Here is a 27876-nt window from a genome sequence, read left to right on the forward strand (position 1 = left end):
AGACACTGATTCTAACCACATTGATACATGAAATGTATTTGTGTTTATGTTTAATATTCAGGAAAGATTCAGAATATGAGCTATTCCTGTTGAGTCAGTGGATGCCAGCATCAGCTACTTGTATATAATGTATTCTGTCAGAACCAGATCTCCCCATAAGTGTTGGATTCTTAATTTATTTGATTAATGTAGGTTAATCATTATTTTGCTCTTACTTGAAAGAAACAAGGACCCTGGGAATTAGAAATCTCTAGTTCCTAATAGCCTTTGTACTTTTACATCTAGATTGTTGGAAAATGATAAAACAGTATATCTTTTCCTTACAGGATTTTGGGAGTGCTAGCAAATCTGGAACATCAAACAAGAAACCTGGTATGTATAATAATGAAGCTGAAAAACTACTAAAGTGTTTAGTAGTCTTGAATTCAGTTTCTTATTTTTCTTCTTTTCAGAGATTGCTCAAGTAACTTCAGCATATGTGGCTTCTGGTTCTGAACAGCTTAGCCTTGCACCAGGACAGTTAATATTAATTCTAAAGAAAAATACAAGTGGCTGGTGGCAAGGGGAGTTACAGGTAATAACCTTTAAATAACGTTTATTAATTTTATTATAAAAGTAATGCATGCTCATTAGAAAAATGAGGTTAATAAAAATTTTAGATCACCTATAATCATACCACTTGGAGGTAGTCATTATTACCATTTTAATATCTTATGTTTCTCTCTTTTGCCTGTTTATTTTTAGCACAGTTGATGTTACAAGTAACAATATGAAGGGTAATTTCCCTAAAGACATAATTGTTTTCCAATAATAGCTGTTTTAATAAACCACAGGACACCTTCTTAAAGGAAAGCTTAACATCATCTTTGCCTGGGATAACCCCAGGCTTGCGGCATAACTTCCAGACTGAGCGCTAAGAAAATACTATTCACTGGACAGTCCCCCCCACCCCCACAGTCTTACGTTTTTGAAACAGCAGTGCAAGGAAAGGAGCTGCAGGAGTGAATGAGCCTGGTTTTTTCATAAAATGTTAACGGAGATAGTAATTGCATGTTTTGATACAGAAAGAGGAGTTCTTTTTTCACTCCTAAAATTTCCTTACTAGTTAAAACTAAAAAGCATTTTAGGATTAAAAGATGATGACAGGTGTAAGAGCTGGATTTTTACGTGAAATTGATACATGATTGTAATATGGAGGATTAATTTAGCGTCATTCTTGCAAATCAAGGTCTTACAGTTTCTAAAGAAAAGTGGAGGTTGAAAATTCAGTATCTTCTTGACTAACCCCCTGAAATTTCACCTTCTGATTTGCTTTGAAGATTGACCCAACTAAGTGGGAGATGTGGCTTTCCACAAATTTTGGATTAATTATTAGCAAAGCCCCAAGAGGTATTTACTGTGAGCTATGTCATTAAGTGTTGACTTGAACTTACTAGGAGAACATTAGAAAGGTTTTTTTAGTTTATAAATATTATTTGTGTGAAATATGCAGAGAAATTTGAGCCTGAAAGATCTCCAAATAGACTTCTACAAATAGTGTTGAGATGCATATTGAATCTTCCAGCTGTTTAATACTGACGTGCAAGGCCAGTGCAGAATTCAGGTGTTCACAAGACACCCTCACTTCTAACATCAGTCATAAGTTTGGAGGTCCCCAAGACCACTCCCGAGTTCAGTAATTCTCCATAAGGGCTCACAGAAGGCTATTATACTCATGGTTATGGATTATTACAGCAAAAGGATTTAGATTAAAATCAGCCAAGGGAAGAGATGTAGGGGGCAGAGTTCAGGCGGATTCCAAACACAGAGCTTGCAGTTGTCCTCTGCCCATGGAGTCGTGGACATCATTAAATCCTCCTGGCAACAATAGCCATGGAGTATTGCCAAGCAAAGCAGCTCACTTGAGCCTTGGTTTCCAGAGTGTTTACTGGGGCTCCATCACGTAGACACAGTTGACTGCCCACATGACTGAACTCAGTCCCCAGTCCCTCCAGAGGTTGAGTTCATACTATGACCTGGAGGGCCCACCATAAATCACATGGTTAGGCTATCTGGCTTGGTTAAGGCCCCCACGTAAAGTGAGACACTCTTAACAGTCAAGACCTTCCAGAGGTTTAGAGATTACCTCATTACCTTCCAGGAGCCAAAGGCAAAGACCAGACCTCTCTTTGGGCAAGTTTAAATTCTTTACTACACAGCCAGGGTTTTTCTTATTTTTAGTTTATGTCTCAATAATTGTCTTTAGTCTCATCTTTTATATTCTTTTTGCTAATTTTATAGGCCAGAGGAAAAAAGCGACAGAAGGGATGGTTCCCTGCCAGCCATGTTAAACTTTTGGGTCCAAGCAGTGAAAGAACTACACCTGCCTTTCATCCTGGTATGGAAATGGGTTTACTTTTATTTCATCTTAGAGAAGTTTTGTTACAACTTAGCACTTCTTAGATTAGCTGATTCTTTGAAAAATATTTTAAAATTTGTTCTTTCCTTACCTCTGCCTAAAAGTAATATTGCAATGAGAACTTCCTTTCTAAAAAGTTCTGTGTAGAAACAGCCAGCTGTTCGGTGATACTTGAACTACCTCACTCATTGACATATTTTAATTGCTATACCATCATACTTTAAAGCAAACCAGCTGCTTGGATTTCTAACTGCATTTGGGAAATTCTTGTTTTTGTAAAACAGGGAATGGGGGAAGGAGGGTGGGAGAAAACAGCTAAAGGGAAATTTTAGCTGAATTTTAACATATGATCCTTGTAGGAATAATTATTTTGTTTAATTTGTTACTTCGTTGTTCTTTTTCTGGTAGTGTGTCAGGTGATCGCCATGTATGACTATATAGCAAATAATGAGGATGAGCTAAATTTCTCCAAGGGGCAACTTATTAATGTTTTGAACAAAGATGATCCTGACTGGTGGCAAGGAGAAATCAATGGGGTGACTGGTCTCTTTCCTTCAAATTATGTTAAGATGACAACAGACACGGATCCAAGTCAGCAGTGTGAGTAATATCAAATTATTTACTTCTTAACTAGTGCATAAGCTTTAATGTGCAACATGGCATTCATTACTGCTCTGAATCAGATCTTAAACTTAGCACTCTTAGCAAATGTTATATTAACGTTTAAAGTAAGAAAATATAACAGGAAGCTTTCACAAGTTAAGAAGTTATACTGCTTTTTTTCAAATACTTTCTTCCTAGCTTCAGACCCTACTATTAGATTTTATCTGAAAAAAGTTCTAATTCCCTCGTGGGTTCTTTGGTATGATAACAGTCTATACTGCAACTTCCCTTTACACCAGCCTTTTTCAGCTTAACAAAGAGTAGCTGGCAATTACCCTATTCACCTATTCAAAATGACCCTTTTAGTGTACAGGTGCTATTAATTTTGCAACCTTCTCATTTATTTCCCACCTTTTTACATATCATCCAGCTTAGAAAATTTAAAAGAAAATTATAAAATTTATTTTATAAATAAAGTGCTTGCAAAACTCATTAGGTGATTTTTTTAGGTAGATAACTCATACTGCAAGAGATATATGAATTAAGATCTATTTCACTACTTTTACAGCAAGCGTCCAGATCTCAATGTATGAGATTCGGTATTACATAAAATTATCTCTTGGTAGTTACCTAGCCCTTCTTATATTTGAGAATAAACATAGCATTAATAATTAGAGAATAAACAGTACTTGGAAATATTTTTTACTTTTATAAAATAGATGTCACTTTTCCCCACCCTTTTGATTTTTTTGTCTTCTTAAATAAAATATATCATGATTTATATTTTTATCATTCTTGTGAAATTATCTAAAAGCTTTAGCCTTTCGTTTTAACTTAGCTTCTTAGAACATGTAAATGGTAAAAAGCTGAGATGTGTTTATGATTCAGCGCAAGTATTGTGAATTTACTTTGTACTATATCTATAATTTTAAAATATTAGTGCATTATTTTCGCTTCAGAGCTTATAAGATCGTTCTGATTTTGGGAGAAGACTGAATTTCCCAATTTGGAGGTGGAGTCCAGTTTTTTATGGTTTGAATATTCCTAAAAGTATCTCAGGGTTTCAGGAGAGGTAGTAAAGAAAATTATAACAACTTGGATTACCTAAATGAATGACCATTTTTAAACTCTGCTGATGGTTTGGCAGTTTTCAGTGCTTGCCAGTTTATCTGATTAATTAGAAATACCTGAGGTGTCTTTCCTGGACCTGAGAGAGGAAGGTACTTTTCAAACCTACTGGGTCTGGAAGATCTTTGACTAAGTGATCCCTGGAGGCATTCTGGTTTGTCAGTACATTTGGCTTTTATAGTGTCTACAATGTAAAGTGATAGTTTTCCAAAGGTTTTGTTGTTGTTTATCTTGTTTTTCAGTGGCGGAACTTTTTTCCAATTAAGTCGTATATAATAAGGAATACAAAGAACAGATAGAAGCTGTTCTAAAGGAAGAACAGCCAGGAGTGTATGAGTCAGTGAAAACTGGTTAAGTTTTAGACTATCATTTGTGTTTCTGTAGCCCTTATAAATATCACTTGCATTTTATTATGTAGTTAGGATATTTTCTAAAGGTTGAGAATTTTAATAGTTCAAATTTGTTGATGTTGCGTGTAATCGGTAGAATTTTTTCTCACCCACTTGATTTGCTTTATGTTCATTTTATTCCTCATTTTTCTTTTTATAGGACCCAATGTTGTCTTCCAGTGTGAAAGCACCCCAGAGACCCACTATCCAAGTTTGACTCTAGCGTGGAGTCAGGGCAGGCAGCCCTGATCAAATATCTCCTACACAATTCGTTAACTTCGTTCGAATGTTAGAGCCACTTGTGATTATTTCTTCGTGTTTCTAATTTACAGTTAAAATTTACTTGTAACAAGTTAAAGGATAGTGGGTCTTTGTGTGGCTTTCCCTGCTGTTCACTCTGGCATCCTTGAGCATTTTTCTTCTTTTTTAATTTGGTAATTGTAGGTCATTAGCATGCATGTTGAGTTTGCCCTTACATGGTGGGAGTTCAAACACACAAAGACCCACTATTTGCACAGACTTTTCTCGCTGGTTTGGAATGGGCTGCCATGCTTTTCTAATGTTATTGCAACATGTATATTCATTACAGAATTCAGAATTGCTTATGTTTTGCTATTATATTTGATCTAATCCTAATCACAGTGAGCTCTTAATTGGTTCAATATGTGATTTGTCCCTTAATGTGCACTGTTTATTACTTTCTAATATGCCACTATGAGTACCAATATTTAAATTTGTTTAAAGGCCAAGAAGTGGAAATATCCTTTTCTCTATTTTCTGTGTATTTTGGGGTGGGAGCAATAACACTTTGAGGGAGCTTTTATTATCTCACAGAAGAGGAAAGTGGCCTGCCCCAGCCATATGTGCAGAGCAGGGTATGTTTTATCTGTTCCGGCTGCCCAAGAATGAGTCCTGTGCATGGGAGTTCCCTTGGGATCTCTGTGGTCTGGGCTCATGAAGAAGCTTCATGTGCTGCAGCGGTCAGTTGTTACTTCTTTACTAATGAGCTAAAAATGGATTATTTTTGAGGAATGAAAGGCTCCCTTCATTGACCATGAGATATGAAACCTTCCCTTCCTTAGAGCATTTATATCTGTACATTTTGAAGTCAGAATTCATGTTATCTATTTTAATTAGGTGACTGCTTGTCCCAGGTCACAAAGGGACACTGGTTGACACTCTTCTTAATGTATTTAGTAAAGAACATAAGGAATCCTTGAAGAATTTAAATGCCCATGAAGCAGGCAGACAGTCTCTGTCTAGTTGAGAATGAATTCAGTGAAGGAAACGTGTGAGAGCTGGCATTCCTCTATGTCCATGAAGCTGCTTTGTGGCTAGAGGGTTGATTTTACCATTCAGAATTCTCTGGCTACTATCTATTATTCAACCACATTGGCTACTTTGGCATAGGATTTTACTTCTTTTCCTTGAATGGAAAACTTTAAAGATAATAAACATTATTATAAACTAATAAACGTGAGAGTACTTAGCTGAAACAAAAGGGAGTTTTAGTGGACAGTATTAAACTATATTTGAAAATCAATGAGAAGTTTATGCAATTTAAAATGTTTACAAACTGCAGTGCAATCTACTGTTTATGAATGTCCAAGTATTATCAGGAAAAGTGTACATACAATCACAGAGTCTTATTTCCTCACACAGTTCTTTAAGAAGAGTGAAATATGTTTTTATATACCTGAGTTTTAAGTTAGAGGCATATTTTGTGCAATATTTGTGTAAATGAGCCTATTCATTATAAATGAATGATTTTAGTCATACATTGCCTAAATCATAACTTCGCAACACTTGAGAAAGAATCAACAGTTTAGTTAGAATGTCACAAGGTTCAAATGTCTGTGTTCCAAAATACTTCACATCATTGGGATGTATGGTGATATGTGTGTGTGCTCCCTGAGGCAGGGATTTCTAGCTATTAGACCACCTCAACTTTTAGCATTTGGCATCATCATGATACTTTGTTTTTTGGGGTTTTTTTGCGGTACGCGGGCCTCTCACTGTTGTGGCCTCTCCCGTTGCGGAGCACAGGCTCCGGACGCACAGGCTCAGCAGCCATGGCTCACAGGCCCAGCCGCCCCGCGGCATGTGGGATCTTCCCGGACCAGGGCACGAACCCGTGTCCCCTGAATCGGCAGGCAGACTCTCAACCACTGCGCCACCAGGGAAGCCCTACCATGATACTTTTATAAAACATGACATATAGGAAAGCAATAATACCATTTTACAGGTGGCATAACAGATTTGCCTGCAGTCACTGAAGGGTAGAGACTGAGTCCTTGTGAATTCAACTGATCTTCTAAATTGTACAGTTTACTTGGTCTTGCCTTTTATTTTCTGAACTTTTTGCTTTTGCAACCGTTATTTGGGTTCAAATTAAGGGCAGTTACTTTAAATCCATTTTAAACCCTGAGGTTAGAAATTAGACCACTTAATTAGTCACATGATTTGGTGTAACATTTTCTCCTTATAATTTTGAATTTGGGTTTATTTAATACACTGATAAATTATTTCAAAAGTATTTTTGTAGCTCAAATTGCTTCACTTTTACACTGATAAATATAGTTTATTAAGAATGACATTCAGTAGAGCTTAGTGTCTGTAAATCAGTTTGCAAGTAATATATTCATCAGGTACCTATGGACTAAATCACATAATGGCATATTTAAGCTAAGTGTCTGGGAAATAAATTTACTGTATTTACAAAAATACCCCTCTTTGTTTAGGTATTTTGTCATATATTTGAGAAGAAACTAAAAGTAAAGGAAATGGTATGACATATAATAATAACTTGTCCTTAAAAGAGCATGCAGTCCTTTGCAATACCTCGTATTCAGCCACGTATTTGTTCTCATTCAGTATAAGAGGCAGCTTTCCATTTACTTAGAAAGCAACATAGAAAGCAACATTGGAAGGAGTTTATCAGGAACATAAAATTTTAGAATGAACAAATCTGAACCCTGTAGGAGGTAAAGAATGAAAATTTATTTAAAAATTGCAATATGTGCTGATCATTTTTAAGGTATATGATTAAACCTGATAGGTTTTTCAGCAATGAAAAAATCAGTTCTAAGACCAAAGCTGATTTTTTTAGAACACTTGAAAATCTAAATCCACCCTACCTGTTGTATAGTTTCCTCTAAAACTTTATCCTAAGGAATCATTTTAAAATAATACAACTATTAAAACAATGTAACTGCTATTTTAGTGTTTTAAAATATAATATGAATACTGATAGTTTAAAATAAAGGAACTGGGGGGAGGAAAAGTAGAGAAAGAAATGCCAATTTCAGTCCAAAGCTTTATTTGCCAAATTTTCTTAGGATGAATTTTACCAGGTTATAAATTCTTGTAAATAGAATCTATAATGGAAATACTGAGAGACTTTTGCGTGAAGTGGCATTATTGGATGCTGCTGTGATGCTACTGTAATGTAATAAATTATTAAATTGTTGCAAAGTGCTGTTTTTTTGCCTTAAATTTTTATTTTGTGCGTCTTGAAAATTATAGTATTAAAGGTCTTGAGATTTGTGCAAATGCTGGAAACGCTTGGCATGAGGTCATCCGTTTTTATTTTTACAAAATTGTAATATAACTATGCAAGTGTGTTTATTAAAAGGACACAAACTACATTACTTGTATTGTGTATTTCTTTTGAAGCATCCTTTAAAACCAATTGTTTATATATAGTCCTGGTTGAATTTCTTTGGAATGTCTCTTTTTCCGTAACATAGTCTCTGGGTCCAGACCAGCAAATTGTTTTATAGTAGGGGGACAAAAGAAAATTTTAAGTGGTAAAGATTGAGATAGTTTGATCCAAGATAAGCATATGTATCTCAAAAGCAAAAGAAATTTTGATTTGAAAGTAAAAGAAAATATAATCTAGGATGATAATAGACTACTATGTTATTTATAATTTTTATTCTGACTTTTTCTCCAAAAAGATTGGAAGGAATTTACAATACTCACTGGAAACGTAGACTAAGATATTTATACTACAAAGTAAGAGTCTGTATGCAGTGAAAGAAACTGAAGTGGTTGCTTGGGGGGTACCAGAGTTAAGCAGAGTTTTACAGTTAAATAATCATGTTGGTGGTTTCACCTTGAGTGAAAAAAAACATGGATCAAAATCCAACCCATCCATCAATGTCTGACATCAACAGTCTCTTTCCAAAATCTTTCCTCATCTCTGGAAAGTCATTCAACTAACATATGTTGAGTATTTGCATAAGCAAATGCAGAGTACTAGGTGCTGAGAATATGAAAATGAGTGCCAGGTGGTCCTGGCCTCAGGTAGTGCCTAACTCTGTGAGGGAATCAGGCACGTACGCAGATAAGTATAAAACAGCCTGCTGAGCACACTGATAGATATTACTGGGCACCAAGAGAGTACAGAGGAGGAATACCTAACTCAACCGTAGATTGGTGAATTAGAGAGGACTTCCTGGAGGAGGCAACTGCCAGAGTCATAAGATAAGTAGGAGTAAGCCAGATTGGAGGGTGGGATGGTGGAGAGTGTGATGGAGACAAGCAGCAGCCAGACGGAGGAGGAGAGGTGCGTTTATAAGAAGTTCATTATTGCTGGAGTGGAGGTGGAAAGCCAGCGACACTGAATGCTGACGCTTGAGAGCAGACGGAGGGCTAAACCAGAGATTCCTAGCTTGGCTGCTCATTGGAATCACCTGGGGACCTTTAACAAGCTATTGATGCCTGTGGTGGGGCCTGGGTGTGGGGAGTTTTAAGAACTCCTCAGGTGATTCTGATATGAAGCCAAGGTGGAGAAAAAGTCATGAAACTGAGTTAAGGCTTGTTTCTGAGGGAACCTTGGCAGGAGTTGGGGGTTGATGGGATGCGTGGTCAGGTGGAAGGTCAGTTTGACTTCCAAGTTTGTATCTTGGTGACAGGGCGGAATCATGGTGCCACCAGCTACAGTAAAGAATCGGAGTTGGGGGAAGATGAGTTTAGTTTTGACTGCACAGTACCTGTGGGACATCCAGATAGAATTGTCCAGCTGGTAGTGAGATATAATTAAGATATACAGCATCGGATATACATCAGCTGGTGGCATGAATACCTATTGATAGTTTTTGAGCCACTGAAAGTAAATGAGATGATTCAGGGAGAAAATAAGACCTTTGAGGGTATCAGCAGTTAAGGGTTGGGTAGTGAAAGGAACCCATGAAGACAAAACAAAGGTTCTGGGAAAATAAAGAGATTGTTGTGCTAATATTGCTACCATTTTTATAAAATAATGAAGTTCTAGCTATATAACCGTTGCCCATACCAGTAAAAAGAAAAGAGGAAAAGTGCTCTTTATTTTTTTTAAGATTTATTTTTTGTTTATTTATTTAATTTATTTTTGGCTGTGTCAGGCCTTAGCTGCGGCATGCAGAATATTCGTTGAGGCATGCGGGACCTTTCGTTGTGGCGTGCAGGCTTCTCTCTAGTTGTGGGGTGCAGGTTTTTTTTCTCTCTAGTTGTGGTGTGCAGGCTCCAGGACGCGTGGGCTCCAGAGCACAATGGCTCTGTAGTTTGCGGTACACAGGCTCTCTAGTTGAGGTGCATGAGCTCAGTAGTTGCGGCGCGTGGGCTTAGGTGCCCCGTGGCATGTGAGATCTTAGTTCCCTGATCAGGGGCTGAACCCTCATCCCCTGCATTGTAAGGCGGATTCTTTACCACTGGACCACCAGGGAAGTCCCAGTGCTCTTTATTGAGTACTTATTAGTCTAGGCACCTTTCTAAGGCCTCAAATGTATTACCTCATTACTATTTTCTTTTTACAGGCATGGAAATGAAAACACAGAGAAGTTAAGTAACTTGTTCAAGGTTACACAGATTGTCAGTGGTAGAGCTGGGTTCAAACCCAAGTGGTCCGACTCCAGAGTCCTTGCTCTTAACCTCTACACTAGGGTGCTAATATTGCCACCATTTTCATAATAAGGAAGTTCCTGCAGTACAACCACCACTTGAGCCAATGAAAAGGCAAGAAGAAAAACCAGAGGAGATGAGGAGGCAAGGACTGAAATTAACAAACAAGGATAAGAATCTCTTAAGAATAACATCTAGAAGGATAAAGCTGAACATAATCACTTTTTTGGTAACAGCTCTATTGAGATATAATTTACATTCCATACAGTTCCCCCAACTATACCAATTCAGTGGTATATTCACAGAGTTATGCAACCATTACCACAATCAATTATGGGACATTTTCATCACCTCAAAAGGAAACCCAGAACCCATTAGTTATCACCCTCGCATCTTCCTGTGTACCCTGCCTGCCCTGCAGCCACAGCTAATCTGTGTTCTGGCTCCATATATTTGCCTACTCTGGACACATATAAATGGAACCATAAAGTGTGTGGGGTTTTTGTGATTGGCTTATTTCACTTAGCATAATCTTTTCAAGGTACATAATGCTGTAGCACATAGCGGTACTGCATTGCTTTTTGTGGCCAAATAATATTCCATTGTTTAGATATACCACATTTTATTTATCCATGTTAATTGATGGGCATTTGGGTTTTTACTTTTTGGCTATTATGAATAGTGCTGCTGTGTACATTTGCGTACAAGTTTTTGCATGGACATACATCATCATCTTTCTTGGGTATATACCTAGGAGTGAAATTGCTGGGTCAAATGGTTTGACTTTTGGGGGAACTGCCAGACTGTTTTCCAAAGTGGCTGTACCATTTTATATTCCCACCAGCAGTGTACAAGGGTTTCTGTTTCTCCACATTTTCACTGACGCTTGTTATTATTTGGCGTTTTATTAAAGCCTTCCTTGTAGGTATGAAGTGACATCTCATGGTTTTGAATTGCACCTCCTCAATGACTAATGATGTTGAGCATCTTTTCATGTGCTCGTTGGCCATGAGTGTGTCTTCTTTGGAGAAATGTGTGTTCAGATGCTTTGCCCATTATTTATTTATTTATCTATCTATCTATTTATTTTTGGCTGCATTGAGTCTTCGTTGCCGTGCACGGGCTTTCTCTAGTTGCGGCGAGTGGGGGCTACTCGTTGCAGTGTGCAGGCTTCTCATTGTGGTGGCTTCTCTTGTTGCAGAGAATGCGCTCTCGGCGTGCGGGCTTTAGTAGTTGTGGCTCGTGGGCTCTAGAGCGCAGGCTCAGTAGTTGTGGCGCGTGGGCTTAGTTGCTCCACGGCATGTGGGATCTTCCCGGACCAGGGCTCGAGCCCGTGTCCCCTGCATTGGCAGGTGGATTCTTAACCACTGCACCACCAGGGAAGTCCCCTTTGCTCATTTTTAAATTGAGTAAATTATCTTCATAATCGCTTTTAAAACTTTATTTTAAACGAGAACAACAAATTATGAAAGATGTGCTTAAGAGAAATGTCTTAATGCTGTTGTCAAAGGCAGAATCACTTAGAGTGATAAAATCAAAGAGTGATAAAATGAGTGGAATGGGGAGTGTAGTGGGAGGGCTGCTTTGGATTGTGACTCTATGAGCTCACCTCTAGGAGCCTCAGCCTCACCTGTATAATGAGGATAGTAATACCTGTATTACAGATGAGACTTAAGGGATTTATGAAACACCAGTTCAGTGTCTAACACATAGCTACTAGAAATTACAGTTAACATTTACCAAGCATTTGCTGTGTCCTAAGTGATGGACTAAACATTTTGGGTGTATGTCTGGGTTAGTAAGTGATGGAGTTAAAACCTGAGTCAGCATCTGACTCCAAAGCTGGTGCTCTTAGCCACTTCTCACTAACTTGGAGTTGCTGTTACTTCAGATCACAAAGTTAGAACAATCATCATTAAATTCCAAGATATAGGTGAGAAGAGAGTAAAGAGAATTAACTAATTCATTCTTTAAATGAATCCAGGCTGGTCAAGTTACATTTCAAGGTACTGGGAGGACCTGCTACTGGGATCCCTGTGTCCAGTGGTCATCTGTTCACCACCACAAAATCAGAGTCAGGCAGTGCTATAGAATTAGTGTGTCCTAGACTCAGCAGTTTGGGCATAGTATTATGTAGTCATAAACAAGTTGGAAAATATGGGTTGTATAATCATACCATTGGGTAAAGTAGAGGTGTAGCAGTCTGCTTAGTAATACCAAGAAAAAAACATATGTGCGTATGAAACCCCTGTTGCCCCAGGTCAGTACTGTGGTAATGGGCGTACTGATACAGAGCACTGAAGGGTACAGTCTATTTGAAATTAGCTGTTAGATACAAGTTGTTAATTGCATATGTGACCAAGTAGAAGGGTATGTAAAGGGACCAATTATGTTACATAGACACAAAAAAGAGTTAAAGGCGAATAAGGGCCCTGTTGGTTTTCAGTGCTTTGGGCTCTTTGGCATTCCAAGTATTTATACTAAAACTTTTTTTCCTCTAGAATTCAGTTCAACAAGCATAAGACCAGGTTAGGTTTGTACACGCTGTTGTCAGAGTTTCACCTCAAATAGGATTGCAGTGTAAGCATCATTTAAAGTGGCCTGGCATTTCAAAGTGTAAGACTTGAATCAAGAGACCTAGATTTAGGTATTTAGTAGCTCTGAATTCTACAGTAAGTTACTTAACCACCAAAGCCTCAGATTCTCCATGTATTTATACAGTAGGAGTCAAAGTTATATTTGTTAGAGAATTGATCAGAGGTTGTAAATTGTGACACACATGTTGGTTATTAGTATTGTTAAAACGAAGTTCTGTGCGGGGTAAACATGAAGAAACTACTGTTTCATGACATCTGTTCGTAATATTCTATATTCTGAATAGCACATTAATAGTTGAGTCAGTGATACAGGGTCAAGTCTGGCAGACTAGAAGGTGATGCAAAAATCAGCTTGAACTAATTGCTTTCTGAGGCCAAAATCTGCACTTTTGTCTTCTGTTGCGGGGGGGTCTTTGCTGTCTTTAGGCTTATAACATGTTACCGTAGATTCAAAAATAAAAATAAAAAAATTGTGTTTTTTTGATAGATGCAAATCCACTTGCATTTATCAACAGAGCTGCTTTTGTAAGTTCTAGAATGTGTCTTTTCTGATAGTCAAATATTTTGCTTTCTGATGGTCTGCGGCATTAGAATCACACAAACAGGCCAATTTTATAACACAAATAGCCCTTTTTGTGCTTAAACAAGCAACCTAACACCTGATGACATAGAACTTAACAGGCATCAAAAAAGACACAAAAACTTGTTCAAGAATTATTTAAATTTCCAAAAACGAAACCACAAATATGTATGGCTTCATGGTGCCACCTGGTACACAGTTTGCACTCAGTAAATATTTGCCAAGCGGATAAAAGGCTATTCTTTTACGAAACAAGATACCCAGTAATTTCCAGCGCCCTGATAAAACTTGAGTATTAAAGGCAGCCTTCAGAAAATGCATGCAGTTGAGTCGTCTGGATTTACTGTTAAAATCTCATCTTTTCACTGAGGTTAAACACAGTGAGACTGAAAACCATTATGTGATACTCTGGCTCTTAATTTTGGGCACACAGAGAATAGCATTGTTCAGAGGCGTTGGTCTCCTCAGAATGGGCAAGGACTATTCTGGGACTTTATGACATAATCTGAACAAGCCCTCTTTGTAGCAGTCATCACAAATTGCCTTTTGTCCTTCACTTTTTGGAATCTTCGCAGATCTTTCTCCTCCTTTCTAAGCTCTCTTGTTCGCTTGCTTGCACTGTAATTTAGAACGGTGGTTCCCAGCTGTAGTGGGACACAGTTTTCATAACCATTATTCATTATGCATGTTTTGTCTCTAAGTCTCCACATCCTAAACACAAATGTCGGGGGTCTTGTGGCCCAGCCTACTGCTAATTATTCCTCTGGGAACTTTGACCTGGTAGTAGCCATGATCTCTCATTTTTCCTACTTTCCCATTCTTCCTGTCTGCCAGAAAGAACTTCCCAGGAAGTTTTCATCATTCTCTCTGACTGCTTATAGTTAATATCAATGTACTATCTCAGAGTGTATCTTCATATCACATTCGGTAAATACTTGTTGAAAACCTATTATGTGTCAGGCACGGGGGACATAGCAGATTATAAAACGGACAAAAATTCCTGCCCTCTTGGAGCTGACATTTGAGTAGGGTAAGACAGAAAACAAACAAAACAAATAAGTGTGTAGTATCTTAGAAAAATAAAGCAGGTTAGGGAAAGGGAGTACTGAGTGGGGAGAGGTGGATCCAGAGGGATTTCAGTTTTAAACAGGTTACTCAGATAAAGCTTCTCTGAAATGGTGACATGTGAGCCAAGACTTGAAAGATGTGATGACTATCTGGAGGAAGCCATATGGATACCTGGAAGATCATTCTAGGCAGAGGGAACAGCACATGCAAAGAGCATGCCCGTAATGCTTGAGGAACAGCACAGAGGCCAGTGTGGCTGGAATGAGGGAGGAGCAAGAGGACGAGGAAATGAGGACAGAGAGGTATCTGCAGAGATGGGGGAGGCCGTTTAGGTTCTTGTGGGCTGATTGTAAGAAATTTGGCTTTTGCTCAGAGTGAGAAGGACCCATTGAAGGGTTTTGATCAAAGGAGTGACATGATCTGCTGTGTTTTAATAGGATAGCTCTGGCTTGCTAGATTAATCTGGAGGTTGGGGGGCAGGGGTCAGAGCAAAGAGACCTGTTAGGAGGTTCGTTCAGCAATCCAGGCAAAAGATGGCAGTGGCTTGGATCAGAATGACAGTGGTGGATGAGGTAAGAAGTGGTCAGATTATGGACCACTGTTATCTCTTTTGAAGATAGAGCCACAGGTGGGTTGAATGTGAGGTGTAAGAAGAAGGAAAGTGTCAATCCACCTGTTGTGTTAGCTTCAGGTGTACAGTAAAGTGAATCAGTTATACATATACATATATCCACTTTTTCTTAAAATTCTTTTCTCATATAGACCATTACAGAGTATTGAGTAGAGTTTCCTGTGCTATACAGCAGGTTCTTATTGTTATTTATTTTATATATAGTAGCGTGTATATGTCAATCCCAATCTCCCAATTTATCAGGGAGGTAATTCTATCAGTTTTTCATTTCACACTTTGAGGCTCTCCCATTAGTTGCAAATAAGAGTTATTATATTTCCATGAGGTTTTGTGATGTCATCTTATACAGATCCTTGGAAGCCTAGTTTGTCTGTTGCTAATGAATCCTCCCCCACTGCTCTTTTATATTTTGCATTCGTATAGTTTTTTGCAGCCCTTTACTTTTTTTCTTTTAGGTCTTTATTTATTTATTTATTTGGCTGCGTTGGGTCTTAGTTGAGGCACATGGGATCTTTGTTGCAGCACGCGGGATCTTTTTTTTTTGTTGCAGCATGTGGGCTCTTCACTGCAGTGCATGGGCTTCTTCCTAGTCGTGGTGTGGGGGCCCTAGAGCACGCGGGCTCAGTACTTGCGCTTCACGGGCTTTCTAGTTGTGGAATGCAGGCTCCAGAGTGCACAGGCTCAGGAGTTGCAGCACGTGGGCTCTCTAGTTGTGGCACTCAGGCTCTAGAGTGCACAGGCTTAGTTTCCCTATGACATGTGGGATCTCAGTTCCCTGACCAGGGATTGAACCCGCATCCCCTGCATTGGAAGATGGAAGATGGACTCTTAAGCACTGAATCACCAGGGAAGTCCGCAGCCCTTTACTTCTAACATTTCTGTAACTTTACGTTTCTGGTGTCTTGTAAATAGCATCTAGCTGAATTCTTTTGTCCAATCTAGAGTCTCTCTTTTAACTGACAGATTTAGCCACTTATATTTATTAGAACTATTTTATACTTTATTTATTTATTATTTATTTATTTTATAAATAAATAATAATTATATTATTATTATAAATAAAAATTTATTATTTATTTATTATTTATTTATTTAATACTTTTATTATGACATTTTCTATTTACCATGCATTTTCTTTGCTTCTTTTTTAAAAATTAACATTGAATTTATCCCACCAACTTATTTATTATTATTATTGTTATTTTTACTGTCAATAATTTTCTTTCACATAATTACTGGTATTTTTGCTCACCATTCCTTTTTCTTACTTTTTTTTCTACCACTCCTTACATCTCTGTTTTTCCTTTTCAAAGTACATTTTTTTTAATGGTTCCTTTAGTCAAACCTGCTAGTGGTAAATGCTGTCAAACTTTGCCTGAAAATGCCTTTATTTCTCCCTCTTCCATGAACAATAGTGTAATTAGAATTCTAGTTTGACAGTTATTTTTTCTCAACACTCCCTATTGTTGGGTTGAGTTGTGTGCAGCCAGTCTGGATTGCTGTTCCTGTATAGTTATTCTGCTCTTTCTTTCTTACTATTTCAACAAATTTTTTCTTCCTTGGTGTTTTACAGTCTAGGTATGGGTTTATTTTTATTTTTTTCCCTAATCAGGAATCATTTTTCCTCCTGAATCTGTGGAGTTATGTCTTTCATCAACTCTAGAAAATTCTCAGCCATTATAATCTCAGTTATTACCCCTTCCCTTTCTTTCTGTTCTCCCCTCCTAGACTCCCATTAGATGTATGTTGGGCCTTGTCATTCCATCCTCTGTATCTTTTAGCTTTCATTTTATGTTTTCCATCTTTTTGTCTTTCTGAGCTGCATTCTAAGTAATTTCTTCAGCTCTGTTTTCAGATTTACTAATTGTTTCCTCCAATGTGTTTGATCTGCTGCCTCATCTATTAATTTATTATTTCCTTGATAATATTTACCTTTTTATTTGTTTCTGTTTCAAATCTTCCTGTTGGGTTTTTTAGACTCTAATTAGGGTTTCAAATCCTTCATATATGTCTCAAGCTATTTTAAACATATATATTTTACATCTCCTTTTGCTCTAATCCTCAGTTTTTTATGAATGGTGGATTGTTCCTTGTTTTTTGTAATTTTTTACTTTGAACTCATCTTTAGCGAGACTTAGTTTTTCTTTGTAAATCCTGTGGAACCAAGGTTGTGAGAGTGACCCTCCAGACCAGTTGTACATTTTCTTTGGCCAAGCACCCTGAAGTTATCACCAGCCAGGGACCAATTTTTGTGTTAATTCATCAGTTGTGGAATTCTTGAACTCCAAATTTATGTGAGATGCAGCCCCAGCATTTCTGTTCTTTACCCAGCAGGGACTAAATGCTTTCTTGGCATCTCACCATTCTGGCAGGAGGACTCTTTCCCTAGTCCACCCTGTAGTCTTCAGTCTCCTCCCATTAGCCAAGCCCAGGCAGAAGTCAACTAAGAAAAGAGCTTACAAAAGTAGCCTTAGAGGTTGGCCTCCTTGCAGTATGGAGCAGAGCAGGGGAAAGGTGAGAAATGGGTCTGGGGACAACACAATAGTCTTCTACTCAACAAATATTTCCTGACCTCGGTGGTCAAAACATGGCTAAGTGTGGTATTATGGACTGTGTTAGACACAGTCCCTAACCTCCACTGGGAGAGAAGGACATAGTAACTATATACAGAAGAACTACAATACACATTACATTGTGGGAAGTATTTAAAATATAGATGCAAGCCAGTACCATGAAAACACGAAGGAGAGCCAGTCTGGGGACGGGGATGGAAAAGGTTTCCCCAGAGTAGGATCATGTGAGCTGCACCCTGAAGGGGTAGTGAGATGGCTTCTGTGCAGAGAAGGGCCATGGACAGAGGCAACAACAGGAGTGGAAACAGCCAGGCCGTGGACAGTTAGTACAGCACATCACGAGGACCGAGCCCAGGCCAGGGTGGGTAGAAGGTGGACCGCATGGTCAGAGGCAGGCTGCTGCTGCATTACGGAGACTCTGGAGCCCTGTGCTCCCCCCGTGCTAGGACTTCATTCTGCAAAAAACAGAAGTCATTGAACATTCTGTCAGGAAAAGAACATGATAAAAAATGTAGAGGCTGGCTTGAGCTGTTCAATATAAATATAATGTAAGTCACAAATACAAGCCCATATGTAATTTAAAATTTTCCAGCAGCTACATTTTAAAAAGTAAAAAGAAACAGATGGAATTAATTTTAAGAATTAGTTTTACTTAACCCAGCCTTATCCAAAATATTATCATTTCAAGGTGTAATCGGTGTAATAATTTTTGTACTGATGCATTATTTTACATTCTAGGATGCTTCTACTGGGTCTTTGAAATCCGGTGTATATTTTACACTTACAGCTCTTCTCTGTTTAGACTGGCCGTGGTTCAGGTGCTCAGTAGTCACATGTCGCTAATGGCTGCTGTATTGGACAGTGCAGGTGTAGAGGATGGCAGAGGGGTGTATTCTATCCACAAACCCTAATTCCTCAGTTCGCAAAAGATTCACTCTCCTCTCAAAACAGAGGGTTCTATGGTCAAATAAGTGTTGGGAACTCTGGGTTCACTCAAATTAAATGTTTCTTTAGAGCAGGGTTGCTCAGAGGATAGTATGCGGATGTGCCTTGTGACCCTGGCAGAGAAATGCAAAGCCAGATTCGTTTGACCTTGCAGGTCAGGAATGCCAGGAACACATTATAGTATTTGCTGGATTGGGGGGACCAGAGGGCCTGGAGGCAGGCAGAGGCAGAAATGCAGAAGGAAACACCAGGAAGAAGAGGGTGACAGAGGCTGAGGGAGAGACTCGAGTGTTGGAAGCAGCAGCTCATCACAGGTGTCAGGGCTCTGGGCAGGTGCAGGAGGACGCCAGCTCCCAAGGGGGTCTCTGCATTTGGTGATGCTCAAGGTCATCATTACCTTCACAAGAGCAGTGTCAGTGGAGTGGTGGGAGAGAAACCAGAGTATCTGAAGTTGGAGAAGTGACAGAGAGAGCTGTGGGCGGGGGGAATGAGTGTCAGACCCCTCTACTGTCAGACATTTGGCAGTGAGACTAGAGACAGGTGTTTGTGGAGGGAGCAGGGTTGCAGGAAGGGTGCTTGTTTATTTTACATATTGTGGTAGGAGGGACACATAACCATGTTCATGGACTAGAGGGACCAGTGAAGACTGAAGATGGAAGTGTGAAGGGCAGGGAAGTGTCCTGCAGGAGGGGGCGGGTTAGGGATGCTGGCTTTAGAAGAAGTAGGATCCCCTCACCCCCTGACACGGGAAGGAAGTACAGGGATGAGTGAGCAGGAAGATGGGGCTGGAAGTAGAAGGGGCATCATGCCTTTATTTTTTTTCCCCTGATGTCAGAGGTGAGAGCATCTGAAAGTGGGGATAGGGGTCAAGTTGGAAACTTGGAGAATAAAAATTTAAGAACCATTGTAATGAAATGCAGAGGTGTCAGCTAGGGTTGGAGTACAAGGATTGTCCCACATTCATCCTGATGAAGCTAATGTCGTGTACGTCCCAGCCTTAGAAACGATAAACTACCTGAGACTTTTCCTATTATCCCAAGATACTGAATAGATAGGCCAATACTTGTGGGTTTTAACATCAGTCATCGATTCCCAAAGTGTGATATCCCGGTGGTGCACAACACAATGGCCCACAAAATAGTGCCCAGGAGGACTCGAATTATTTTAATAGTTATATGTTTATGGTAGTTACTATTAGAAGAAACATAACCATCACATCAAACCCATGATTTCATAGACATTTAGCTCAAACATGAAAAAAAATATTACATAAATAATAGTAGAGATACTATGTGGATGTGGCCGAATGTGAAGGACCGAGATTTGTAAACCACTAGCAAAGAGCTAGGGCAACCTTAGAGACTGCTGCGATTGCCCCACCAGCGTCAGCTGGATGGCCACGTGGTCAGCAACATTCCCCATCAGGCGTCGGCCTCGGCATCCAGCCGCCTGGCTGCACACAGCCGGGTCAGGCAGGGGCCTGTGTTAGCCTTGCTCATCCCTAGCTCTCGCTCATTCCTGCAGGTCTCCTTGGCAGAACAGGACGGAACACAGTCCCCAGAAAAGCTGGATAAGTCTGAACATGAGTGGCACTGCAATTTCATCTTGGTAGCACCAAACGTGACTTTTGCCTTATTCAATTTTTGTTTGACTGTGGGAGTAATTTTTTTTAAAGCTGTCGGCAGCATGTGCAGAAAATAGAACAGTTGTCTTCGTGAGGACTCTCTGAAAGCCCAAATCTATACAAAATACATAAAAAATCAAAAACAGTCACGAAGAGAAGCCCCCACTTAAAAGGCCAGTCTGATCCTGGCGTTTTCCGCCTCTGTGGCTCTGCGCCTTTGTCCCCGTGCAGGGCGTCTGCCTCGGTCCGAACACTGTGGGCTGCGGAGGCCCCGCAGGGCCGGCCCTGCTCCTGTGTCCTCTGCTCCCCAGACCTTCATGTTGCCTCCCCATCTCTCCCGCTTTGGACGTGCACTGCTACCGCCTCATGTTGTCCCTTGCTGGGCACCTACCTGCTTTTTCCTTTTGCCTGAGGAAGGGCTTTCTGAGGCGTTTCCCCTCCCACTGGGCCTTCGGCAGGCCCTCAGCTTCTTATTGAATGACTCTGGGTTAACGTCACTTCCCAGTGTGACAGTGAGCTCAGCTCCCATGTGCCTGTACATTGATCCGAAGTGACTATGGTACTTCTCACTCTGATGCCATGCGAGATGGCTGGGGACTGCCCTCAAAGCCCCCGTGGCTGCAGTGTACCCCATACCACCAGTTCTTTGTTCCAGTGGGTTAAGACAGTGCTCTTGCTGGGAACTGCTGGGCCCTGGAGACTTCAGGTTTCCTAGCTGAGCACTTAACTTTGAGAAATCTAGAGAAGTGTTTCTCAAACATTTTTTAAACAGTGGCTCACAGCAAGAAATACATTTTACATCCTCAAATACATACCTAACTAAAAATTTTCACAGTACAATACTGACAGATCCTGTGCACGTGGTAGTTATTTATTTTGTTTTGTTTTTGTTTTAAAAAATCGATAGAATGGCCCACCAATAGCTCATGACCTGCAGTTTGGAAAACACTGGTCTCCAGCATTTGAGTCACTTAATCATTACAGTGCTTTGAACATGTCTCAGGATGGTGAGAATAGCATAGTTTCTTCACAGGGCTCCCTCCGCACAGTTCTGGTTTCTTTGAGGCCATTTCTGAAAATCCTTCATTCTGTCATTACTTATTTGGAAAAGAAATTGGGACCATACCGAGCATTGCAGGCGTTGCAGCCAGTTACAGGTGTTGCTAATTTGCGGCTCTGGTGCTCTGGAGTGGCCAGTGGTTAATCCCGCTTCCGCAGGTGTGCGCTGTTCGCCCAAGTCCCAGGGCCCTTTGGCAGGCCACGTGGTTTTTTCCCGGCAACACTTGCAAACCCCGTGTATCTGACGGTTCATGTCTGTTTTCTCCGAAGAAGATAAAATAATATTTTGAAACTCTAGCCTGCTTTTCCACAGGGTGTGCAGATCTCCAAACCCTGGACACCATGCAGCCAGTGGAGAGGAAAAGGCAGGGCTACATCCATGAGCTGATGGAGACTGAGGAGCGGTACGTGGATGACCTTCAGCTCGTCGTGGAGGTGAGGGCGCCGCGGGCGCCGCCGGTTGCTCAGGGGGTGGGGCCTCATAGCGAGGTATCACCTTTGACGAGTGAATTCTCAGGCAGTGACGGGAGTGCTCACACCCTCAGAATGCTTCCTCTGACCCTTGGAGAGGCCCTGAAGATCTCAAGTCGGCTCTTTCTCCAGATTAGGTAATTCAGAGTGAAGAGAGAGAGAAAAGGCACTCAGTGCCTCAGTCGGATGTGGTAGAGGCCCCGTCAGGAAAGACCAGGGTACGGAGTAGGTGGGAAGGCTCTCCAGCAAACGTATCTGCCTCAGACTTTTCTCTGACAATGTCTGCACCGCTCTTCTGGCACCTGACGCTTTCATAAAGTTTAATGATTCCCAGAGGAATTGTGAGGCAGTGGGGGTGTTCACTTAACCTTTATGTCAGTTCGGAAAACCAAACAGTGTACTGTAAAATAGCTCCCAAATCTCATATATTTACTGTGTTGTGACTATTAATGTTGCCAGCAACCCTGAAGCAGACAACGGCCGTTAGAGTGGCACTTTTAAATGGTTCGCGTTTGAGCAAAGTAAGATTTTATACTTTTATTATGCTTTTGTTTCCATGGCTTTCAGTTCCCACAAAAATTTGTCAAGGCCCTCAGATGAGACCAGTTTAAAAAAAAACTTAAAGAGAACAGGTGTCCCCACTCAGGCCCAACAGGTGCACTGTTTACGTGGTCGTGACCTTGAGAACACACGGTGCAGAAGCTGAGTCCTGCATCTGCCCCAGCAAGGCCTTTCCCCGATTCATTCTCTCCCCTGAATTTGGGCTGGGATCTCAGACATGGCACACTTGCTCCTCTCAGACGTTCAGTGTCCTGCACTTCTCGGTTGATAACGTCTATCTTCCCCCAGGCTGTGAGCTCCTGAGGGCAGAGACTGTGTGTCCTTCGTCCTACACCCCAAACGTAGCCTGGCCCTTTACAGGCCTTCCCTACAGGACTGAATTTATGTGTGGCTAGGTGTGTTTATGTCTGTCTGCACTTCTCTCACCAGGATGGATGGCCTGTAAGAAAAGCCCATCTTTTTGATTAACCCCTACAAGTGTCAGCCCTGCTGCCGGTCAGATTCCAGTCCTAAGTGGTTGTAAATGGGTGTGGAGAACCGCTCTGACTAGCACAGAAGGTGAACGGGGGCCAGGTGCTTTCCCCATCTCAGGCCAGCCTCTTAACCACGTGGGCTTGGTTATTCTCACTCAGCGCACCTCACAAGACACTCTGAGGGGTGAGGCATCATGTTGGGGTCAGGGGGTTAGGGGAAAAAGCACTTCCCACAGGCAAGGGCTTCTCATTACCGTTGCCGTGGAGGGCCCCAGAGGACCCAGCCATCTCATGCTCTGCTTACCTCGCTGAGGCTGGCACAAAGCAGGCAGATAGAACGAATAAACAGTAACCTCAATTAATCAGCGAGTGAAAGAACCGACATCAGACGCTTTCGCTGTCCTCCAGGAGCAGCCTCAGAGCAGGTCGACCTTGTTTCCAGGGCTCTCTCTTACAGGGGTGTCCAGACATCTTCAGTCTGATTCTGGAACCGTAGAGGTTTAGAGACGTTAGTTCATAGCTCTTTTATCTGAGTTCTCTGAATCCAGGTTCAATTCAGTGCAGTAAGTAAACATTAATTTAGAACAGTTTCAATGGAGGGTAATGTCATGTGTATTTTGGAGAGATTTCACGTGAGAAGAGTTGTCTCAGATGACTTCACCATTTCCTTAAGGCTTTTAAAGTCATTCCCTAGTTGTTTAGTGGAAACTTGAACTTAGAATCAAAAAGTTGTTTTAGTTCTGGCTCCTCCACGTTCTAGCTTTGTGACCTTGAGCAAATTACTCTCAGCTTTTATTTCTTCGTGGGTCAATTGGGAATAATAATACCTGACTCAGCATGACCTACATCATCTATGAAATTAATTGAGAAACCCACACACACACGTGTGCATGTACGCACACACAAGCACATGTAAGTATGTGCATATCAAAACTTTGTGAAACCTTAAGTGCTACGGATTACCAAAGTGTTATCATTTAACCCCTGAAATCCACATGTGCTTGGTGGCCAGTCTTGAGGATAGGATAAGGCATCACTCTTTCTTCTGGTGCACTTCTCACAAACTGCTTCCAGACCCCTGAGGTGCTCAGCCTGACAACGGTCATGCTCCCTCAGTTCTGCAGGCTCTTCCAGTGTGTGGGTGCTTTATGCCCATGGTTTATTTAACCTGTGTAACACCCTGAGGAGGTAGGTATGAGAATCTCCTCTTCTTGATGAGACTGCTGGATTCAGTCCTTAAAATCAGCCCTGATAGGAGACAAAATAGCAAAAAGTGGGGAAATTTTGCAATTTAAAGTTTAACAGTCACAATATGTTTATTTAAAAGTGCCATGATCTTCCTAGTTTAGTGTATGAAGATAATGTTTTGTTTTGTTTTGTTTTTTGCGGTACGCGGGCCTCTCACTGCTGTGGCCTCTCCCGTTGCAGAGCACAGGCTCCGGACGCACAGGCTCAGCGGCCATGGCTCACGGGCCCAGCCGCTCCGCGGCATGTGGGATCCTCCTGGACCGGGGCACGAACCCGTGTCCCCTGCATCGGCAGGCAGACTCTCAACCACTGGGCCACCCTGAAGATAATGTGTTATTTAGACCACACAGCCTGTGTACTGCACTTGAGCTGACTTCTTTCCCTTGTGTTCTGAATTTAGGTTTTTCAGAAACGAATGGCAGAACCAGGTTTTCTCACTGAAGGAGAAACGGCCTTGATCTTTGTTAACTGGAAGGAGCTCATCATGTCGAACACGAAGCTGCTGAAGTGAGTCGTGAGCATCACCTGTCGTTGCAGCAGACGCCCCCAGCCCCAGGGCTGAGACTCATACCTAACTCTCTGCAGCCAGGGCTGCTTAGCAAAGAACTTTCACTGTTTTCTATTCCCTCGGGCTTTTTTTAAAAAATATAAATTTATTTCTTTTATTTTTGGCTGCGTTGGGTCTTGGTTGCTGCGCACGGGCTTTCTCTAGTTGCCGAGAGCAGGGGCTGCTCTTCATTGCGGTGCACGGGCTTCTCATTGCAGTGGCTTCTCCTGCTGCAGAGCCTGGGCTCTAGGCGCGCGGGCTTCAGTAGTTGCGGTGCACGGGCTTAATAGTTGTGGGTCATGGGCTCTAGAGCACAGGCTCAGTAGTTGTGGCGCGTGGGCTTAGTTGCTCCGTGGCATGTGGGATCTTCCTGGACCAGGGCTCAAACCCATGTCCCCTGCATTGGCAGGTGGATTCTTGACCACGTCACCACCAGGGAAGTCCCTCCCTCAGCCTTTTAATTTTATCATCATTTTATGAAATGCTCTCTAACTCTGAAATGCATAATTATTGAAGTAAAGAAATATAACAAAGAAAATATTTGATTAAGCAAAGGAAAAATTAAATCATTAAACAAACAATATATCAACATATGGTTCCAAAATATACTTGACTCTGCATCAGATAGAGTCAGGAGAGAAGCTGCAGCTCATGGCCTAGACATAACTGGCTGGTCTGGCACTCTCCTAAGTCCAGTGTGAAATTCCGTGGCCTGTGGTGATTTTCTGTCCCTTACGCCTGTGAGGACAGGCTCCTGTGGGCAGGCATGAGCAGTCCCAGCGCTTGCTGCCTCTCTGCCCTCCTTGGGGCTCAGCAGCTTTCTGGGAGCGATGCCGCCTCCACACGTGGCCTCTGTGGGCTCCTGCTCCCTTTTTTCCCTTACAGAGGGTGGAAATTTCTTTCTTCTTGGTTCAACTGAAAACAAGTTAAAAAATTTTCAAAAGGAACTTTGCTAAGATACTAAGCTGAATCCAAAACAATTCCAGAGACCTAGGAACACCCAAGTACACACACTTCATTTTCTTCTTCTTTCTAGCAGCTCACCCAGGTTGGCTGGGCGGGCAGGGCTTTAAGCCCTCGCTGCCTCCTCCTCCTGACTTTTCCCTCACGGTGCCAGAGCTTTTTAGGTAACTCACTGGTTGTCATTACCGTTAGTCTCACAAGGTATTCATCCTTCATTTGCGAAGCACATTCAGTTAGAAATGGGAAGTGAGAGTGTGTGTTGGTTGCAGGGCCTTGCGAGTACGGAAGAAGACCGGGGGTGAGAAGATGCCCGTGCAGATGATTGGGGACATCCTGGCAGCTGAGCTGTCCCACATGCAGGCTTACATCCGGTTCTGCAGCTGTCAGCTGAATGGAGCAGCTCTTTTACAGCAGAAGACAGATGAACACGCAGACTTCAAAGAATTTTTAAAGGTAACTCCATTCTGGGAATGTAGGCAGGTCAGCCTTGTTCTGAGCCAGGAGGCAGGGGTGTATGGCGGCATGGTGGGGAATCTCAGCAGTGGAGAAGGCCACCTCCATCACCTTCCAAAGGAAACACAGATATGGCAAAGAATTTTCTGACTGCTTTGAGTTGCCTTTCATGTTGAATTGATTTTTCTTGGCACTGGGACCATGATTTTGCCCATCTTTAATAGCAGAGTGTTTTTTTAAGCCTACTTACATAAATCAGCTACTTTATACTCCAGAAAAGTCCAGAATGTCACTTTCTTAATTTTGTAAATTGTATTTATTTTATACCCATCTTATTCCAGAAGGAATACAAACTAGCTTACTTAAACGTATAAAATGCAACAAGATAAAATAAAATTTAAAATAAGTGGATGGGGAGTTCCCTGGTGGTCCAGTGGTTAGGATTTGGTGCTTTCACTGCCGTGGCCCGGGTTCAATCCCTGATCGGGGAACAGAGATCCCACAAGCTGCATGGTGTGGCCAAAAAAAAAAGTGTATGAATAAAATGGGACAAAAGGAAATGAGAGTAGGAAAGAAAATGGTGACACCAGGAATTAGGATAATAAATAAAAAGCGCATCTGTGATCCTATATGTATACAAGAAGTGTACGCAGCTGTCTTAAAACCTTCCAGAAACCAATGAGAAGACAGAAAACAATTGGTTCCATGATGCCATGGTCATAAATTAAAAACAAGCAGCTGGTAAGGAGAAGTAATGCTAGAACTGTACTCAGAAAGTACACTATGTGTATATTCACTGTATATAACATAATGAGTCGGCAACAACCTTACAGTGATACATCAATGAGCTTCATATGTCCGGTTATATCATAATAGAAAATCACATTTTGATAAGTCATTTTTATTGATGTTGTTCAGTAATAGAAATATTACTAAACATGTTAAAATGGTGAGGGAAATGAAAGAAAAATCTGTTTTCTTGGTTTTTTTGCATTTTTTGTTGTTGTTGTTGTGAAGTACTTTATATTGGGATATATTATACAGCCACAGTAGTACTTTATGGGAAAGTGCATAATTTTTAATATTTTTATTATCAGAAAAGAATGGAAAAATCAGCATAAAATATAAGATATATAGGCAGAGGATAAAATTCTAAGAGAAAAATAGAGGAAGTAATAAAGATAAAAGCACAAATGATATCAATATGTCTGCAAACAAGTACAGTGAAAAGAACTGATAAAATATAACTCCACTAAATCTAATAGAAAAAGAGGGAAAAAAACACAAGTAAAAACAAGAATAGATACAAAGTTATTTCTTAAAAGTGTATGCAATTCAAAATATATGCTAATAAATATGAAAACATTAACAAAACTTGTAGTTTTCTATTAAAGTTTGAAAACTGATTCAATAAGAGTAGAACATCTAGAGAGAGTCAGGCTTGTGCCATCTTGCCCCCACCGTCTGTGCCCAGCCACCCTTTCCCTTTAGACACTCTCAGCCCCCCACCCGCCCCTTTCCAAGCATGTCCCGGGCCACCGCCGCCAAAACCGCACCATCTCTACCCGCACATTCTCCGTGCGGGACGTGCAGCCAGGTCTACAAGTATTCTTAGAGCAGAGATGAGCTATCTGGAATAAAGCCAGCAAGTACCTGTCCATTTAAGCCACAGATGAATAATA

At 40.9% G+C, this 27876-nt stretch overlaps 1 protein-coding gene across 11 annotated transcripts in view; it reads left to right on the forward strand.

The window, feature by feature from the left end:
- The window catches only part of ITSN2 (intersectin 2), a 160826-nt gene that overhangs the window by 116652 nt on the left and 16298 nt on the right, over window positions 1–27876 (forward strand). For 10 of the 11 annotated variants that reach the window (XM_027113696.1, XM_027113702.1, XM_027113694.1 and 7 more), the window contains 7 exons: window positions 327–372; window positions 453–574; window positions 2281–2377; window positions 2807–2998; window positions 21792–21913; window positions 24632–24738; window positions 26011–26194. In XM_027113696.1, the coding sequence (XP_026969497.1) occupies window positions 327–372; window positions 453–574; window positions 2281–2377; window positions 2807–2998; window positions 21792–21913; window positions 24632–24738; window positions 26011–26194 (870 nt within the window). Of the gene's footprint in view, window positions 1–326; window positions 373–452; window positions 575–2280; window positions 2378–2806; window positions 2999–4678; window positions 5817–21791; window positions 21914–24631; window positions 24739–26010; window positions 26195–27876 lie in introns of those variants that run through there. The other variant, XM_027113704.1, reaches the window with a different exon arrangement.

The sequence above is a fragment of the Aethalodelphis obliquidens genome, unplaced genomic scaffold (assembly GCF_003676395.1).
Source record: "Aethalodelphis obliquidens isolate GAN/ISIS:26980383/991018 unplaced genomic scaffold, ASM367639v1 scaffold12, whole genome shotgun sequence".
Lineage (NCBI taxonomy): Eukaryota > Metazoa > Chordata > Mammalia > Artiodactyla > Delphinidae > Aethalodelphis > Aethalodelphis obliquidens.